Source organism: Chlorocebus sabaeus, chromosome 24 (assembly GCF_047675955.1).
Source record: "Chlorocebus sabaeus isolate Y175 chromosome 24, mChlSab1.0.hap1, whole genome shotgun sequence".
In the NCBI taxonomy this organism is placed as follows: domain Eukaryota; kingdom Metazoa; phylum Chordata; class Mammalia; order Primates; family Cercopithecidae; genus Chlorocebus; species Chlorocebus sabaeus.
This window is the reverse complement of record NC_132927.1, coordinates 36877015-36891470: the sequence shown is the minus strand read 5'-3', so window position 1 is coordinate 36891470 and position 14456 is coordinate 36877015. Positions and strand designations below refer to the sequence as shown.

The following is a 14456-nucleotide window of genomic DNA, read 5'->3' as shown; positions in this document are numbered from 1 at the left end:
TGTTATACGAATTAACTTGATCATGGTAATCATTTCACAATGTATGCATACGTCCAAATATCATGTACGTAGTAAATACAATTTTTATTTGTCAATTATGCCTCAGTAAACCTGGAAAAACGAAGTGAAAAGATTTTTCACACACAAAAGAATAAATCTGCTAAATTCTTACATTATCAAAACGTATGTTAGTTTTGATGCATATTAATACCAACTAGTGAGCCATATGACAGCACAGTATAATAAAACTGGTTATGCATATCTGATCTGAGGCAATTAAGCAAGAAAAACTTCTGAAACCTTCTTTTTCACTTAAATATTCTGTGAAACAGCTTAGGTTTTGGTGACTTGAGACAATTATAGAGATCATTTAGGATTAAAAACATTTCTACCAGAAATATACAATGGATTGAGGCACTTTGGAGGACTGAACTGCTTAAATGATTTCGTTTACACTCTTTATTTCACGTTGGATAGGCAGACAAAACCTAAGAGCATAAATTACCTAAAGACAGCATTTTGGACAGAAAATGTGCTTTATTTGAAACTGAGCAAATGAGTCAGTCTCAAAACGTCCATTCAACTAATACGTATTTGAATTGTGCTTGCTTTTTAAGATGTTTTGAAAAATGCTGAATTCAGAATTGAATTTTGATTATTGAATCGAGTACTTTTTACTGTCTTGTTAAAGTTAGTATCAATTTTATTGCTGTACTCCAAATTATTTTTAAAAACTTGTTACAAGAGGAATAAATAGGCTTTAAAAAACACTAGTCTTCAAGAAAACAGGAGAGTCCCTGACAGGTCCCTACTTCTTTGAGGGTCCCCTGACTTCAGCACCCACTTCTGGGGTTTTACGAGGCTTGCTCCGCGCTTCCACCCGCGAAGAAGGAACGGTTGCAGCCACTCAGGTCTCGTCCAAAGCGCGATCTCGCTGCTCTTCAGCGCGATCTGCGGATCCCGCGGCGTGCTCCGCGGGGTCTCTTAGGGCTGGCACCAGGGGCGTGGGGGCGGGGCTGAGCGAGGCCAGACCAAGACTCCGGCCGTTTGGAGTCAGGATCAGCCGTGGCGTCCCCGGACCCGGGGATCCTGAGTGGAGTTTGGGACCCCCAGGGAGGGAGGGTGTGGGCGTTCGGGTCCAGAGGGGCTGTTTAGGTGCGTGGGGAAGGGAGCTGTGTGTGTCGGTTTTTCCCTGGGCCGGCGACTCTGAGGGGGAGCATGTGAGTGGGTGGGAGGAGGCTGGCTGGCCCTGCCCCTCAGAACCACCAGTGTCGCCTTTTCTCAGGAGTTGGTGCGGCCCGAGGCTGTGGGCGCGGCCGGGGATGGGTGGGGAGATGCGGTGTTGCGGCCTCGGGCGAGGGGAAGCCAGGACAGGAGGCTGTGAGGGTGGGAGTCGGCCGGCGAGCTCCCACCGCGAAGCGCGCGGGCTGTGGCCCCTGGGCTCTGAGGGGAACGGTAGACACGAACCCCGCCTCAGGCGTATGCTGTAATGCGAATTGGCAGTCCTATGAAAAACTCCACTTTTTTGATTCTCCTTGGTAAATTCATAAATGCGAAATCACACTGTTTCTCTAGGTTTACCCGGCTGTTGGGGAAGGGCTTTCGTTGCAATTTTGCTACACGTGGTTGTACACACGCCACCAAGGGACATATTCAGAACGTTTATTTTAAAGGGCATATCCTGTGGAGAAATCTGGGTGTCCGTGAACCCTGGAAGATCCGGAGGCTTGTTGCAGTCCCACGCATAAGCGGTTATGCGGGTGCCTCCCACCCCATCCCCAAAGCTTCAAGTCGTGCGCCGACTCAACAACGATTTCTAAAGCGCTGGTTGGGCTTGGCCCAGGAAGGGACTGGGAAAGTCGCCATGGGCTCAGGGGGCCTCTCTCCTTCCAGTTCTGGCTCCGCCCACATGTTCCTGTGAAGAATGCTATATTGATAAGGTCGTTACCAAATATATCCTGTTTTGCATATGACTTAAAATCTTTCCTTATAATTTTTTTTTTTCATTTAACATAGTATCCAAGATGAATGACAGCCTGTTTGTCAGTTTGGACAGACTTTTGCTAGAATTTGGTAGGTATAAAGTGAAAAAATAGGTAGTTTTTTGTATGAGGCTTTGGCATTTTAACAATGAATTGAAGTCACAAGAGAGTTGTTTATTTTAGTCTTCCAGTATGAGCAAGACATAAGTACTAAAGAAGAGATGCTTCAAAGAATTAATAGTAAGTAGCTTTGCATGATCAAGATATTTTAGTCTTTTAATTCCTTATGGCACATAATATACAGTTGCCCTGTTTAGGGCAACTTATTGTTGGCGTTATAACTTTTGTGTCAGTTCTCTCTAGCGACAAATAAACTGTTTACCCTAGACAAAATAGATGTGACTTAACTATAGTTGTTTGATAATAAACTTCTATATTCAGCATTTAATTATTTTGTGAAGAATTTTGTCTTAAGTAGAAACGACCCCTTAGGTGCAGTTGAAAAGATGTTATTTTTCTCTAATAACAAGTTATTTCAAATAGTTGAGTGAAATTTTTTTATCTTTATAGAAACCACCAGAAATCAGGGATCAAAATTGATAGATGCCACATTTTCAGGAATAGTAATTCTGAAAAATAATGTTATCAGAGAAATAGCAAGGCAAGTCACACAAATACTGTATAGTATTTTAAGATCCGACAAAACAACCATAAAAAATAGAGTTCTAAATTTCTTAATCGTTCTGAAAAGGTCGAGTTTAGTTATCTTTTCTGCAATCAAAAAAATACAGCATATTAAGAATTTATTTTAATCTTTTCAAGAAATTATGTCCATTTTATCTTATTTAATCACTAGTAACAAAGATAAGTGAGTTTAATAATTAATTGACATAGAGTTGATGAATAGAAATTTCACATTTTTCAGAAACAGAAGGCTTGTGTTAGTATCATTAATGAGTAAATGTTTGCACGAATTCATAGCATCTTAAGATACGATTGACCTTAGATATCACTGAATTTAGCCCTCTTATGTTAAAGGTGAGGTACAAGGGACATTTATTTCTCAATCCCAACTGAAATCCTTCTTAGCTTCTGGCTATAGGATCAGGCCTGGCCCTGGTTCTCTGCATTTTAGTATACGGTTCCATCCTTCTCAAGCCTCATTTCCTCTCCATTCTCTGGCTCTCTTCCTTTTAGGTAAGCTGCCATACCCATTTTTTCCCCTATTTGTTTATTTTGAATTTATGATTTCTGCGTTAAGAAAATATTTCCTCTTTCTAGAATGCTGTGAAGATATTAAGGAAAACAAAGTAACTATTTGTAGGATACATGACACTATAAATACAACAGATGAGGAAATTGATCATTACTGTAAACATAGTGAGGAGATTAAAGACAACTGTAGAAAGTGAGTATTTGAAAGAATCAATTTTCATTACATTGTTTTTTTCAGGGTTTTTGAGCTTATAGTTGAAGATACTTGCTTCAAAGTAGTATTCTATATTAGCTAATGAATCAAGTCTTAATGTGACTTGTTATGCCACTATGTAAGGGGATTATAGGAGGATCAAAAGAGAAATAGAACTAAACAGCTATAAGATCTCACTAATTCAGATCCAGTTAATCTAACTATAGACTTTTGAATAAGCTCAGTATATAAAATTCCTATTAGATAAATTTGAAACGATTTCCATTTTTGAATTTTCAAGATCTTATTTTTGTGTGAGGGAATACAGCCTAAAGTTTTTCAAAATAAACATATTTGTTAAGAATTCTTTCAACATGGCTTCAGGTTCTGGATTCTATTAGTTAACTCTAGTAGAAGACAAACATTTTGAAACAAAGGCATAAAAAGAACAAAGACATTACAAATATAAATTTTCTGTACTTTTATATGGATATTGTAATAAGTACTGTACTTTAGGATCATATTTGTTTTGAAATATTTTGTTATTCAAAATTTTAATAAGCCTTTTGGGGTTTTCCCCCATTACTTTTTTCCCACTGGTTTTAAGAAATTATAAAAGTAATATATACCTAGTACAAAGATTCAAGCAATATACATATATATGGTGTGAATAGCTTTTCCCTGCTTGCAGTTCCCATCCCCTACTCTATCATCCTCTGCGTAGGTAATCACTCACATTCTTTTAGACCTTGAATAGTTAACATCATTATTACACACCCCACATACACACACACACACACACCTGTTTATATAGGTATCTTTCCTTTTTACAAAAATGGAATTACTTCATTCTGCAACTTGCTTTTTAACATTTAACAATATGTAATGCAATTTGTACTATGCATGTAATTGTATGTATATTTCATTCTTTTTAACAGCTCCGTGGTATTTATGGTATTGATGTAGCCTGTTATTTAGCCATTCCCCTATTAATGGAAATTTAGGTTATTTCCAGTCATGTACAGATATACTTCTACATATAGAGATCTGATGCTATGGAATGGGCTCCTAGAAGTGAAATTGCTAAAGAGTATGCACATTTAAACATTGGGTGGATAATACCAAACTGCTCTCCAAAAAGTTTATACCAATTTATGCTCCCACCAACAATGTATGAGAACAAAATTTTATGCAGTGACACATTGATTGAGTTATTATAAAGATTGTTACTTTTATAAATAGAAAATGAATTATTATAAAACAATGTAGGAGAGTTCCTATTTCCTCATACTCTTGCCAACATTGGAATTGTCAGTGTTTAAATATTTTGGTAATCTGATCAGCCAAAACTTACATGTTGTTGACCATTTTCTTTTATTTTTATTTGGGTTTTATTGTAGTAGATTTTACCAGTGGTTTTCCTCAATTAGCTGCATCGGGTTGTGGAAAAGTACTAATAGTTTCCCCTTAGAATCTCCCGTATCCTAGATATGTCGTACTTTGTAATAGCTTAATTTCTGCTGGGTCTGAGGAGGGTCGGTAGGATCTGTTGATTTTAATATGTCTAAATTCATGAATACCTCCAGTGCATGATTTCAGCGTACTGGTTATGAGATTTAAATGTGAAATATGAAGCTGTGAAAGTACTAGAAAAATAAAAGTGCTATATAATCTTTGAGAGAGGAAGGTCTTTCTAAATATGTCACCAAAATCAGAAACCACATAGGAAATGATGGATAAATATGACTGCACACAAATTAAAGAGAAAAATACCCTATAATGATGTGAAAGACAAAAGGATAAGCTAGGAAAAGTGTCCAATAAGGATTGTTTAAAAACATAAAATACTTGTAGAAATAATAAGAAAAAGCAAAAGTACTATTGGAAAAATGAGCAAAGAAGGTAAACGGGTAAATACCAAAATGAAAAAGATACACAAGTCTAACACATGCAGAAATGCTCAGTCTTACTAATAGAAATAATCTAAATTAAGGCGATAATTAAATGCTATTTTTTTTGCCTCTGAGTTTTGCTGAGATAAAAAAAAAAAAAAACACCTGGCACTGGCAAGAAATAAGAATATCAACTCTCATACACCGTAGGAGTGTACCGTAGTATAAATCTTTTAGATGACATGCCAGTATATATTTTTAAACGCTTTAAAACTAAGCATGATTTTTTAAAAAATAGAGATGGAGTTTCACTGTGTTGCCCAGGCTGGTCTTGAACTCCTGGACTCAAGTGATCCTCCCACTTTGGCCCCCGAAAGTGCTGGGATTATACATGTCAGCCACCGCATCTGGCCCAAACATAATTTTTGATTAAGTGATTCAATTTCTGAGAATTTTTCATAAGGAACTAGAGATCCTCTCAAAGATGTAATGTACAACCAAATGTTTATGTCAGTCTTTTTTTCCATACACAGAACATTTTTAAAATTTATTTTTAATTGAAAATTATGTATGTTTAGGAGGTACAATGTGATGTTTTGATCTGTGTATACCTTGTCGAGAGAATCAAGCTAATTAAGATATTCATCACCTTACCAACTTATTTTTTTTGTGATGAGAATGTTAAAAAGCTATTTTTCTAGCACTTTTGAAATAATATTTAACTGTAGTCACTATACAGTACAGTAGATCACTAATTTTTTTTCCTCCACTCCAACTTAAACTTTGTGTTCTTTGATCAACATTTTCCCTTTCCCCATTTTTTCTTTACCTCAACCCCACCTCTGGTAACCACCTTTCTACTCTCTGTTTATATGAGATTGACTTTTTTAGATTCTACATATAAGTGAGATCATACAGTATTTGCCATTACCTGCCTGGCTTATTTCACTTAGCATAACATCCTTTAGTTCCATGTATGTTGTCTTGAATGACGGAATTTCCTACTTTTTTTCAGGCTGTATGGTATTTTATTGTGTATCTATGCCACACTTTCATTATCCATCATCTCTTGTGGGACACTTCGGTTGCTTCCATATCTTGATATTATGAATAATGCTAAAATGAACATGGGAGGGCAGATATCTCTTTGATGTACTGATTTCATTCCCTTTGAACAGATACTCAAAAGTGGGATGTCTGGATCATATGGTAATTCTACTTTTAGTTTTTTGAGGACCTGCCATACCATTTGCTGAAGTAGCTGTACTAATTTACACTTCCACCAACAGTGTCCAGGAGTTTCCTTTTCTCCACATCCTCTCCAAAACTTGTTGTTATTCACCTTTTTTATTTTTTGAGATGGAGTTTCACTCTTGTCACCCAGGCAGGAGTGCAATGGCACAATCTTGGCTCACTGCGCCCTCTACCCTCCACCTCCCGGGTTCAAGCGATTCTCCTGTCTCAGCCTCCTGAGTAGCTGGGATTACAGGCGTGAACAACCATGCCCAGCTACTTTTTGTATTGTTAGTAGAGACAGGGTTTCACATGTTGGCCAGGCTGGTCTTGAACTCCTGACCTCAGGTGATCTGCCTGCCTCACCCTCCCAAAGTAATGGGATTACAGGTGTGGGCCACCACACCCAGCCTTATTCATCTTTTTGATAACAGCCATTCTAACAGGTATGAGGTAATTTCTTATTTTTGGTTTTAATTTGAATTCCCCGGATGATTAGAGGTATTGAGCATTTTTTCATATGTCTGTTGGCCATTTGTATCTCTTCTTTGAGAAATGTCTATTCAGATCCTTTGCCCATTTAAAATATCAGGTTATTTATTTATTTTTTCTATTGAGTTGAGTTCTATTTCAGTCTTTTTGTAATGATAGGAAAATATTAGGAGCAACTCTAATGTTCAGCATTAGGGAACTGGTTAAATGAGTTTTGGTGTATCCATGTGAATGAAGGCTAGGCAGCCAATAAAATTGTGATATAGGCGTATATTTGTTGACATGGGAAGATGTTAACAGTAAAGGAAGTCTTTTAAAAAGCAAGGTCTCCAACTTGCTTTTTAAAATTACAAATTGGTCAAAGCAGGTTAAATAACAATATTCATAATATTAAGCCAATTTAGTAATTGTATATTTATATATAATTACAAAAAGTCTAGAAGGATGTACATCAAAAGGCCTATAGTGAATACCTTCTCAATGAACATGTAGTTTTATGGAATTTTAAAATAATTCCGATTTTTATTTTAGATTCCGGGGCATATGTGCAAGTTTATGAGATAGGTATATTGTGTGATGCTGAGGTTTGGGGTATGACTGATCCCATCACCCAGGTAGTAAGCATAGTACTCAATAGTTTTTCACCTCTCCCCCCATACTAGTTTCCAGTGTCTAGTGTTGCTATCTTTACAACCATGAGTATTTACGATATTTTAAAATATTGGGAATATATGTATGTATAATTTTTGACCTTCTAATTTCATTTTGGAGAATATTTTCTCAGGAAATGATCAGAAATTCAGACAAATATTTAGGTACAAGTTCTGTTACTAAGTGATAAAAAGAGGGTAAGATCTCAATGATGTTAAAATGTATCATTATAGTAACATGTGGGAACAATTTATTAAAACAATAATAGTAGTCATTATTCAATATTAAGAATATGATTAATAGTTATTGTCTTACATATACTTTTCTGTGCTTCCAAATTGGGCATGTATACTTTTTGAATCTGAAAAAAATGTTAGAAAAAAGGGAAATATTTGAACAATACTTAGACTGGAAGCCACCATGGTATATATTCATTTTAGATTTTTGTATTAGTAATATTCTTTCAAGTTACATAATAAAAATGTATAAGGGAATATTTGTTATATTTGTATTGTCTGATTTTGTAATTCGTTTGCTCTGGTTTATCTTTTTTTGTTACTCAGGATGATGTGACACCTGTTTTCTAAGTGTTAAAGGAGCAAAAAGCCTCTCTTTAGCCCTTATTCTAGTTCTTTGAATGCTTACTCCAAAAGAATTTTTTTGGCCAAAATCTTAGAAATGTGATGAGAGAGAAAGGCTGATATTGGAGTGTTATAAAGTGTGTAATAGAAATGCCATAGCAATACACAATCCAGCCATGTCACATTTGTTCTTTCTTTAGTAATGGTTCAAAAACAAGTTTAATATAAAAATTCATGAATATTGATATTTGAGTATAATAGTCCACAGATGGAGGTAGTGGGAGTGATATGAGATGGAAATACTTTTCTTGATGTAAGCTTGTTTTCTCCAGGAAGAGAAAGATTCATTTATCTTCAAATGATTATGTTAATTTTTTAATTATCTCTGTCAATTTGTTTATCATTCCATGTTGCTAATTACAAATATGTATTTTCCTATAGCTGGAAGCCAACATGTGATGTTTTTCATAAACATGAAGATTATATGCAGGATCAACTTACTATTTATCAAGAAACTACTGAAAAAGACAAGTATAATACATATATTAAGTTTATCAATTCTATAAGTTTGTATTACTAGGACATGGTGTGTAAGAATGTCAATTGAAAAATGTAGACATTTTGTACTATGAAGGAGTTTTTGATTTTAAGTAAATGTAGTATTTTGGACTCCTTGGGTGCAGTGGAAGGTTCTACCTACTTGTTGTAAAGCTCTTTCTGACCCTAGATATATTTAGATATGGCCTTAGATATAAACTCTTTCTCAGTAGCAGTTATTATAGCAGAGTCCATCAATTAATGGTCTTTATGAGTGAACTGTTTAGGCAAACATCTGGGGGAATAGTTAACTGTAGAATTAGCTTATTACAAATTTGGGATATTGATTTTTGAAGGGTATTTTGTATTAAACTTGTATATCTTAGACTGCTGATTTAATGGAGTGGTTATATTCTAATAGAGAAACACCAATAATTGTATGAATTTATTATATGTATAATCACATTGTCTTGGGGATTAAATGTAATTAGTGAATGTAATGAAACAAGGCAAGAGACTTTGAACACATTATATAGCATTAAAATTTCACTTAATATAAAACGTTGAAATGTTTTTATTTTTAATATAATTGGATGAGAGCAGTGTGTATTTTTATATTGTAACTAAAAACATATGTGCAAAATCTAGAATGCAATACTCTATATATTCAAAGACAAGTCTTAAGAAAAGGCAGGGACTAAAGTTATAGATATGGACTTCATTTTGAAATTATGGAAATACATGAGATTGCCCATGGAAATATATGGAGCAAAAAGAGGAGAAAGCTGGAGTACACCATCATCTAGAGGGTAGACAGAGGGTGGGATCACTGAAGGAGACTTGTGTTGTCATTTATACATCCTGCTTCATTTAAAAAAGGATTTTAGATGATTTGACTAAATAATCATCTTGAAAGGATAGTGTTCAAAGAAACTAGATTAAAAATCAAGGCTACAGAGAAGTAAGGAAAATATAGGAAATTGAAGGTTTTGATGAAGTTAGAAATTCATGCTATGTATCCCACACATTTGTTAGATACAGGCAGGAATTAAGCTTTCAAATTCCTAGTAGTCAAGGCATTGTGGAAATATAATCAGTTTGGGATTCATAATATTCATTTAAAAAAACAGGTCAATTGCTTAGGGTAAGTAGAGGCTTCTCCTGAGGCTTGAGAGAAATTTCTCCCCTGGGTCCTCTAAAGGGGAAATTGTGCAATGTGTTTCAGTGACCGCCCCCAGCACCAAACACAATATATATAACTGCTTCTTATAACATCTATCAGTGTAAGTCATGACTATAAAACATTAATTCTTAAAAATGATTCTGTAAGAGGCTAAAGCAAACCAGTTAAAATATGTACTTCTCTCACGGTGTTTGTTATAGAGGACTTCTGTGAGCTAACTGAAGGTATTAAAGTGAAAACAGTTGTCTGTTTCTTTCTTAAACCAGCCACGTAGCTTAATTGAATTGATGATTCAGTACCAGGCATTTATAAATGGAAAATAACTCATTTGTTGGTTTCGTGGATAATGGAGGAAGTAGAGGCACCAGTTGCTTGTTTCTCCTAATCTCCCATCCCTGTTCAAGTCGTTCATGAAAAATAGTATTGCTGGCACAGATGAGATAATAATGGCTCTTCTTTAAGTATGACATAGCTATGCTAGGCTCTGCTGGAGTTTCTATATGGAGTATGTTAGAAGAGTGAGCATGAATATACAGTATGAATAGGGTGGATGTGGTATGTTCATCTCACCTGGAACTGGTGACCCAGGCTTAATTTTCTTATAGGTATTTCTTCCCTGTACCATTTTTCCCAAGCTATTAAATAGTAAGTGGGTCTTAATTAGCAAGTATGCATTTAGAGGAATAGGAGCTTGTTTGGGGCTCAACTGCTTTTTCTTGCTAAAGGGGACAGTTTAGTAATATTAAGAAATTAAAACTTTCTTAAGATTCAGACCTGCTCACCAGCACAGGGCTGTTATCCTTACTTTTCTTCTCATGTGTGCAGTTTTTGAAGACTTGTTCTTCCCTAATCTGCTAAGGTGAGATAATCAGAGTATCTTTTAAGAAACTCCCCCATAGAGTATACTTTGATCCAAGAAATGACAAAATATTGAGGAATGTAAGAACCATATATTTTCAAAAATTTTTCTGTGTTTTTTTTTTGAAACTAAGTATTTGATAAGAATTGGGCAAAAAGAAGATTTAAGAATATATTTTCTATAAAGAACTGGATTTAACATTTTCAATGTTGTTGATTAGAGTTGGCAAACTTTTTTGGTAAAGGACCAGATAGTAAGTATTAATATTTTAACCTTAGTGGGCCAACATCTGTCATGACTACTCAACTCTACTATTATGGCACCAGAGAATTTCAGATAATATGTAAATAAATGAGCTATAATCTAATAAAACTTTATTTATGGACACTGAAGTTTAAATTTCATATAATTTGAATGTGTCATGGAATAAACTTTTGATTTTTTTCAATCATTGAAACATGTAAAAATCATTCATAGTTCATAGGCTGTACAAAAATAGGTGGCAGATTAGATTTGGCCCATGGGCCATCGTAATTTTGATTCTTGTAGAATCGAGCACAGGTCAAATAAGAAAAAAAGGTTAATGTCCTTTTGCAAGAATTAACTGTCTCATTTAAGATTTGCGCCTAAGTAGATGAGTGGCCACTACTACTGGAGCTGGACCAGAGGAGTTCTTCTAAACCGTGATAAAATTTTTTTCATAAAATAGTTATGGGGTATACATGATGGTGAACCAGAGTTCTAACACATAGAACATGACTTCATGTGGTAATTTTAGCTAATGAAAATTGAAGATTAAAAATATATGGTTATAGAAGTAGCTGAGCTGGGGAGAGTAGAGACTCAGAAGCCAGGGGAGATAGAGGTTCTACTAGGAGTAAGTGATCAGAAGAACCAGGTTCTGCAGTGTTAATTAAGAGCAGTACTAAAAAGAAATCATTCAGTTGGACAAATTTGATCATTGGTGACCTTGGGAAGAATAGCATCATTAAAATGGTGGGAGTAGGAGTTAAATTGAATGGAATTAGGAAGTGAATAACTCAGATAATGAAGAAAAAGAGTCAAGTTGAGAAGTGTGGTGGAGTTAAGGAAAGTCTGAAGGACAGGCAATATTGAGGGAAACAAGAATAAGAAGACATTTGATTTGCCTTTTATGCTTAATTTAATAGACTTTAACAGTCTATTTACAAAGCTTTTAGATCTATTGTTGTTACATAGACATAATTTCTTTTAATTTTAACAGAGAAATGTATCATGATTATATACGTCAATATAAAGAAGTTTTGAAGCAATACCAACTAAAATACTCAGAAACACCCTTTTCATGTGAATATTATGAGAAGAAAAGAGAACATGAAGAAATTGAAAGCAGAGTGTTGGCATGTACTGAACAATTAAAAATGAATGAAACAATTTTTATGAAATTTCGAGGTATTAGCATTTTTATCATTTTGTTTTAATTATGGTATCTTTGTAACAAAAAGAAGATAATAAATCAGCTTATGCTATGACTTTGTTTTTCAGTGCCTGCTCCCTTTCCATCACTTATTAAATGGACATTAAACATGTATCCACAATAGTATTTGTACTTATAATTTTTATCAGATAGGCATTGTTTTGTATTTTGTTACTGTGTTTCCTTTGTGAGAATAACATGGATTTGTTTTGTGTTTAATTAAAAGATTTTAAAAGTCATTTTAAAGGTCATCTTGGATTCATTTTCATGTATATTCATGTGATCAGAAGCAAGCAACTTTGGTAAGAATAAAATAGCATATGTATTTGGGTTTAAGTGGCGTATCTTAGGAACCAAACCATGAAAATGTCATATTGGTCTGTCTTACCAAAGAAAATTCCAGTTAAATTGCTTGATTATTACTTGTTAGAATGGAAGGTGCAAAGGAGGTGAGTTACATTTATTCATTCATCTATCATTGGAAACCTACCTTGTGCCAGGCAATACTGAAGATGATACAGAGCTCTCTTCCAAGGAGCTCAGAGTTTAGTAGGGAAGACAGACATGTAAACAAATAATTCTAATACAGTACCACTGTAATAGATGCCTAAGTAATTCTTAATTGGTCTAAGTCTCACTTGTTCGTCAGAGAGCTCTTCCCTGATGATGAACTTGAAACTTTAATCCTCTTTCAACCTCCGCAATCCTTCATATACTTTCCTATCAGATTATAACTCCACTATTTGTACTAAGTCTTCTTTATCCCTGCATTCTACCTTCCTTTCTGTCTGCTTCATTCTAAACCATCCTTTTAACTCTTCTGCTGCTAGCTTTTTCCATGTTTTGGTTTTAGTCTCTTCCATTTTTTGCTGTTCATTTGCTGCCCATTTGTGCTTTAACTTTTCAGTGGGAAGGGGCAAAAGTTAGTAGATGCTGAAGGTATAGCAAGGGTTTAGGGAGTTGGATGTGGAATGGGATGAGATATAAGATTGCATGACAAACAGGAAGAGGTGAATGGAGGTAGGAAGATTTGAAGATTAGGATTTAATTATCTGTATCTAACATTTTAATGGAAACTTGATAACAATAGACTTATAAATCATGATTCACCTGAAATTTTATATTCTATCTTATAAATCATACATATTTTAAGGCAGAATAGGAAAGCCCTGATTAATTTTCTCTGGAATTCTTGTTAACTGTCACTATTCTATCATTTTCAAATTCTCCTAAATGGATTGTAATTTAGGACATTGTATTAGCTAAGAACCATGTGGAATGTCTATTAAAATAGCTGAGGATTTTTTACTTGAAATTGGGCACAAATCCAGTTCAAGTAGAAAGTCCAAATTGAAGATCTGCCTCTCTTTTGAGTTCTGTAGGGTACACCGATGAGCCTTACAGAGCAAGAAAAGGGAAATTTGGTCGATTTTGTTTTTGTCTAGCATACTGTTGTTGGCTTGAAATGGGTAGATTTTTAATATTGTCTTTGAACAAATAAATAATGGAAGCACATAAGAAGTTAAATTTGGGCCTGAATTATGTTTTATTAGTTATGGCAAGTGACACAATGAACTTTGATTTAAAAAGCAAAAAAAAAAAAAAAAAAAAAAAAAAAGACTACCCTGTGAAAATACTTAACTGAAATAATCCTAACAAATATTTTGTATTCAATGTTATTTTTAAGCTCAATATATAACATAAACAATAAATTATCTTTGTTAGTCTGCCAAATGTTTATGTTATTCTCCTGTTTTCAGATACTGTTTTTAATATTGCTTACTGTTTATATGCAACGTACATATAAATGATGTCACATAATCATTTCTGATATGGTATATATATTATAAATTTAAAATTTACTTACATGACATAGTTCCTTAACTTAAGAAGTGTTAATTTGAGATGTAAAACACAAGATATTCTTAAAAATGCCAGCAATTTTACCAAAAGTTCATCTGAATTGAAGAAAGAAGTAGATGAAATGGAAATAGAAATTAATTATTTAAACCAGGTATATATTTTGTTATATATTTCTAATATGTGTATTAATGTATAAATATAGTGGTATGTTAGTTGACAGTTTTAGAAGAGCTATTTTTACGACAGCCTAATATGGAGAAAGGTTTAAGATAATTTATTTGCCTCAGATTACCTTTGGAGCCAAAAGGTATTTTAGGTA

The 14456-nt window shown here is 34.4% G+C and overlaps 1 protein-coding gene across 1 annotated transcript in view; it reads left to right on the top strand.

The window, feature by feature from the left end:
• Positions 1 to 668: 668 nt before the first annotated feature.
• The window catches only part of C24H14orf39 (chromosome 24 C14orf39 homolog), a 51942-nt gene continuing 38154 nt past the window's right edge, over positions 669 to 14456 (top strand). The window contains exons 1-7 of the mRNA XM_007986868.3: positions 669 to 2073; positions 2166 to 2222; positions 3264 to 3390; positions 8681 to 8770; positions 12062 to 12249; positions 12343 to 12385; positions 14168 to 14288. Coding sequence (XP_007985059.2) covers positions 2025 to 2073; positions 2166 to 2222; positions 3264 to 3390; positions 8681 to 8770; positions 12062 to 12249; positions 12343 to 12385; positions 14168 to 14288 — 675 coding nt within the window. The 5' untranslated portion in view covers positions 669 to 2024. The remainder of the gene's footprint in view (positions 2074 to 2165; positions 2223 to 3263; positions 3391 to 8680; positions 8771 to 12061; positions 12250 to 12342; positions 12386 to 14167; positions 14289 to 14456) is intronic.